Source organism: Alligator mississippiensis, chromosome 2 (assembly GCF_030867095.1).
Source record: "Alligator mississippiensis isolate rAllMis1 chromosome 2, rAllMis1, whole genome shotgun sequence".
Lineage (NCBI taxonomy): Eukaryota > Metazoa > Chordata > Crocodylia > Alligatoridae > Alligator > Alligator mississippiensis.
Window position 1 is genome coordinate 84082232 of NC_081825.1, and position 6000 is coordinate 84088231.

General features: G+C 37.1%; 1 protein-coding gene across 1 annotated transcript in view; it reads right to left on the minus strand.

Annotated features, from left to right (window-relative positions):
- The window catches only part of ANXA10 (annexin A10), a 64135-nt gene extending 59862 nt beyond the window's left edge, over positions 1–4273 (minus strand). Inside the window, exon 1 of the mRNA XM_019481414.2 lies at positions 4173–4273. Coding sequence (XP_019336959.1) covers positions 4173–4190 — 18 coding nt within the window. The 5' untranslated portion in view covers positions 4191–4273. The remainder of the gene's footprint in view (positions 1–4172) is intronic.
- Positions 4274–6000: the final 1727 nt, after the last annotated feature.

The window sequence follows — 6000 nt, forward strand, 5'->3', positions numbered from 1 at the left end:
ATCTTTATTTACCTATAGCAGATAATTGTGCATGCAGTTACTCTGTTTGCATGCGCACACATGTTTTTTGTACTAACCACTTCATCCACATGGTTTTTGAGTATAATTTCAGATGCCAGCTTTGTAAATGCTAAATAAAATAGCAGACATGATTTAGTTAAAGGAAACAAATAAGAACAACCCGCCCCTCAAAAGCCTACAACATTGGAAAGAGTGGAAGAGGAATGAATCAAAAAGGGATGCTGATTGGCAAGGGATTCTGTCAAATGTTTTAAGAAAAAAGAATATTTGCATTATTCTCCTAGGTCAGTGTGTGAGTAAGAAAGTTACATGTTTTTCTTTCCTCAACCAAAACCTTAAGTAGTTCAACAAAAACCTCAGTAAAGGCTGAGGCTGTTGCTATCTGGTTTCACAGCTTTTATCAAATTACGGTGTGTAAAGTTCAGACAATGCAGCCTTGTGATGGCAAAAGCAATCTGAAGTATGAACAACCTTCTAATAATATTTGTTCAGTAAGTCATACTTCTGATAACAAACAATCAAAGTGATATTTCCTTGGTCTGAATGTTTTCAGCTGGGAATATCTAGCAGAAGAAAATGCGTGCTGTAAAAGCCAGCTATGTGCTGTATTCCCTTATGAACCAGCTAAGCTTCTGCAAAGAGATCCTTTGTGTGCAGCTTTATTATTAGATAAAAATTGTCAAGAGTAGTTGATTGATTGTGAGAATTTATTACATGCGATGCACTTCATTTGAAAAGTATATCATAAAGTAATGGAATAGATACTTCTCAACATAGCTAATACAGTCTAATCCTCCAAATACTCCCATCTTTTTCTGATATATGTACTTTCAAAAGGACAATGACTGCCTTATCTAATTTCTGGTAGTTTTTCCTCTGTGTGTGCTATGGGGAGCCATTTCCAGTATGTAATCACTGATAATGAAGTCAGATAATGTTACTCTGTCTGGCAAGATTGCTGTTGTGAGCACTTTCTGGTTTGCATGCTTAAGCTTTGATGGATTTCAATCAAGGTAACCTTCCAGCCAACCGTATAAAAGTATGATTTATTTTAAAACATTAAATTATAATCTCCAAAGTGACACTAATAATGATTTTGCCATTTTCTTACATTTCAAAATTAATATGTATGGGATTCCTCTAGGAAATAATTGGGGCTAGATTATGCCTTTAGGCATAGTCCTCAGTAGCAGGATGTAAATGGAAACCTCCAGAGGAGTGGTCCAGGGAGGCACCATGACTCAGAATTTTTGAGAGTCACAATGCTTTCCCTACTTTCGAAGGGGAAATAATTTTTTACTGATTTATACCATCCAGGATCCACCAGTTTTAAGACCCCTTCCCATCCAACACAGGAAAGACAAAGTAGGCAAAATTTAGTCAAGTTATGTCAATTTATACCACCTGAGAATCTGAAACAAAATTTGTTTATAACATGTATCTTGTAAGATTTTGATGTCTCCACTCAGGCTGAGAGGTAAATCACTTTCTGAGCAGGCCCCCTGCTCCTGCTTCCCTGGTTGACATCATAAGGACCAATTACTACCTGCTGTTATATGATCCGAAGCCTAATGGACAGATATACAATAATTTTAGACTATGTATTAGATCTGTGGTGCTTAGCCTCTGGCCCACAGGATGCATATGGCTTGTGGGTAGGGTTGCCAACCCTCCAGGATTGCCTTGGAGTCTCCAGAAATCAGGTATAAATCTCTAGGAGACTGCTGAGAGTCACCCAGGAGAGAAATGTTAGGGCATTTGTTAAAATAAATATTAAATGTTGAGTCCGATTTATACAGTAGTCCAATGGGTTTTTAAACTGTAATAGTAATACGCATTTGCCTTCCTGACGTAATAACTTATTAATGTCATTATGTCATGTAATGAAACCTCCCAGAATAAATTCAAACAGAGTTGGCAATTCTACTTGTGGGACTCTCCATGGATCCAGAAATTTGGCAGCAGTGGAGTGGCAGCTGTGGGGTCTGTGGCATGGGCAACTGGTGCCTGTGCCCCGCAGTGACCAATCAGCAACTGCGGGGGCGGGGGGGTCTTCTGCGGCCGATTGCATCAACCCAGAAGCATGGGTGGGGCACCTGGAAGTGCCAGTGGCACTCTCAGGTGTGCCAGTGGCGCTCCTGGAAGTGTCAATGGTGCTTCTCCAGGCACCCCCACTCCCCGGTGGGCACTCACAGGGAGGCATAGGTGCTCCCATCTGCCCCCCTGCCCGTTGCCTAAGCGGGGAGCACTGTCTGTCAGGGGGTGCACCAGCACTCTCAGGGGGTGCACATGTACCCCTATGCACCCCCTACGTGTCTCCACTGGCCTGTGAGGCCAGAAGGGTGAGCACCACTGTATTAGATAATACTTTATTGTATTTTCAAGTTCAAATAAGATCAATGTGGTACATATAACGGTTTTGCTAATACATATAACAATATTTAGAGATGTAAAAGTGAAACATTTTCTTTCACGAGTTATGTGATAACTTATTCTACTAATATCAATGCCAAGCAATGCTACTTTATGAGTACACTATATTAATTATTTAAATACCAGTGGATTTTATTAATCAGTAGAAGGAAGGGAACTTAACTCCCTGACTTCTCTGAGTTCAATCAATCCTCTAGCTGTGTCAGAAGGCCTGATTCTTCCTTCTGCTCCTGAATTAAATGCAATAAATTAATATAGCAATTAAGAAAAAGAAAGAAAATAAAAAAAACCCCTTCTGTTCTTAAATGGAGCCTAACATCTTGTAGTGGGCTCAAGATCCCAAATCTTTTATCAAAGGCAAGCACATTTTTAAAACTTATTCAATAGGTATTTGTCTAAAAAATAAATAAATGCAATATAATTTTCTAGAAGGATGCATTACCAGAGATTGAACTAATTAGTGCAATTATCATTGCTTTCATACTTAAAGAAAAAAAGGTTCATTCTTTAGAAGATTCTAAACTGATCTGTATAGCAATTGAGAATTTAAACACAAAAAGCAATTTGGAAAGACTACATTATTACTAGCATGAATTATAACAAAATGGCATGAAATTCCTCAAACAGCACCAATATGCCACATACTTGAAGCTGTTTCATATTTTGCTCTTAAATTACACTGCCTGTATGCAGTTTACTTTACAACTGGTACAACTCTATTAGTTTGACACAATCAACATGTTTTACTAGGAATTAACATTTAATAAAAAGTCAGGCTTTTTACTTTTAATAATTTTTGGTTTCAGAATATAAACAAATGTAATGAATTTCCAGAAAAGGTATACTACATGACAAAACTTGATATGTCATATTATAATATAGAATATGTATACATCTTCTAAAGAAAATGAAATGTATGATACATATATATTACATTAAATAAATCTCTCTCTCTCTCTATATATATATATGAAACATAACCACAAAAGCTAACATATTTAATCTAGATGACACAAATATTATATCTTCAATAAACTATGGATCTACTTATGAATATATATATATATCAAGCAATCATGCTTGTATCCCATCTTAAATCAGTCCTTGGAGTCAGGCCAAATTTCTGTACCTTCCTGTTGATTAGCATTTGGAAGAAAGATTTATATGTCAGAATTTTTTAAAATATTAATCTGATATACCAATCTGTTGTTTTGGATTCTGCAAGTAAAATTTCAACTTTTTATAAGGTTGTTGGCCTTCTTTTGTCTATCAAGTTTTAAACAGAAATTACTCTTGATTTATATTGATTTTTGCAAGGTTACTTTAAACTGTTTATTTAAAAAGAAATAGGTTAATCAAAATGTCAGAGTTCAGTTTTAAAGCATTATTCTTCCATGTTTCTACACAACTATATCTGTTACAGCTAAATGCTAGTAGAGGACTTGTGGGCTCTGAGCTCAGAAATGAATAGTGTAAGGACAAATGAATTTGCTTTAAAATTATAATGCTGCTACTATACAGCTGAATTTCACAAAAACAGTCTCCACTCTGTTCACATTTTAGATGCCACCTATAAACCTACACCCAAATTTATTGACCTCAATTGGGGTACATGGATTTGTACCCACTGAGGATTTCACCATTAGTGTCCTAGTGAGGTTGGAAATTCAAGTCAAGAAGAATTTGAAAGACATAGCAGAACAAATCATTCTACTCACATAATCTCCACCGTACATTTTGAGGTAAATCTTCAAATTCAATAGATTGAGATTGAGGCAGGATACAGGTCTAGAAACTGCTGTAGCTATCTCTTGCTCTGGTGAAGGGAACTGACGTTAATCATCCAGTCAAACTGATAACACTTCTACCAATCACATTAGGCTCCAAGGTAACAATGAGGGAGAAGTATTTTGTTTGTATGTGCCCAGGTTTTATAGATTTACTATGTATACTTAGCCATTAATCATAAGTGAATAAGCAAGATTATTACGTAAATCAAATAGAGTCATTAATATAGCACTCTCTTTTTCTACTGTGTTGATTTAAAAAACAGAATCTACCCTCTCCTGGAGCTTTTGGCAAGGTCTGTGCTAATTGTGTCAGTGAAAGCCCTAAACAGAATTATCGAATCTGCTAATGTAAGGGTTGGCAACTTTTTGCTACCGTGGACTACTGTGGACTACTCCTTGTGACCTAGTTCCCACCACAGGCTGCACCCCTCCATTTCCCCAGTGATTAGCAGACACTGTAAAAGGAATAGATAAAAAATGCAGATACTAGACTTATGGGGATGCAAGCTCTACTGCAGCAGAGAGAATAAACTAAACTCAGCAGGCAATAAGACCCAGGAGGTGCCACCTCTGAAGCTGTGGCTGGAGAGTGGTACTGATTTCCTGAGTTGCCACAGGCCAAATACAGACTTTATACTTTTATTATTTTGATTAGGAATATAGACAGTAACAAGACAGGTTCTGTTCTAGGTTCTGCCACTGCCTGTATAAATGACTGGACTTCTTTATAGATCCACTCTTCTATACATAAAATGGATATAATACCTAATCATCTTATATACTACATGAGATATGGGGATGTAATGTGCTATAAGTTGTCATTATCTTCATTATTATTCAAAAAATTAAAATATGCTCTTAAAAAGGCCATGCTAGTCCCATACCCATTAAGCCTTTCATGTTTCATAGGCAGACAGAAAAACATATAACCATTCTAAGTATCTTTATGACCTGACATTCACAACCACTCATGTTTGATATACCATTGGAAAGCTTATCCAAGCTCAGAGAAGTTTTTTAGTGAAAGCAGAAATTCTAAAAAATACACAGCCCCAAGAAATAAGAATTTAAAAAAATCCAGAGTTAACCATACATGCTTAGGTTTTCCCAAAGTGGATTATAAAGAATGTGACTGAGATAATTTAAAAAAATTTCAAGAAAATTAAAAAATCTCTTAATTTCCAAACAAAAGATAATATTCAACTGCTTAAAACAAAGCATACTCACTATGCAAGTATTTCATAAGGATAGTGGTAACTTATCACATCTATTTTAGTCATACTGGGTGCATCTACCTACATAATGAATTCAACACAATAAAGTCTGGGACTGTTCATGCTGGAATTAACTGATTCTGGGTGCAGTGTCTACATATATCGAAGACCTCAGCAGTTTGATCCAGGGCAGAGTACCCCAAGGCTGGCAGAGGGGGTCCGTCCCAAGCTTTGGTGGCATTGTCAGATGGTGGAGGGGCTGCTGGCTGGGGCACAAGGGTTCAGAACATGCAGAGCTGTGTGGCTAGGTGCCAGGCAGCCGCCCCATACTTTAGCACCCCTTATGCCCCAGCCAGCCCCTCTCATCTTCTATATGTGTATTTCAGCGCAGTTACTTACTGTGCTATAAGATAGTACTATCTCCAACAGTACTTTCTTACAGCAGAGTTAATTCATTTACTGTGCCCTAATACCAGTGCACATGTAAACAGTGTCACTTTACTGCAGAGTTAATTAGTCAACTCTGCAATAAAGTACACATG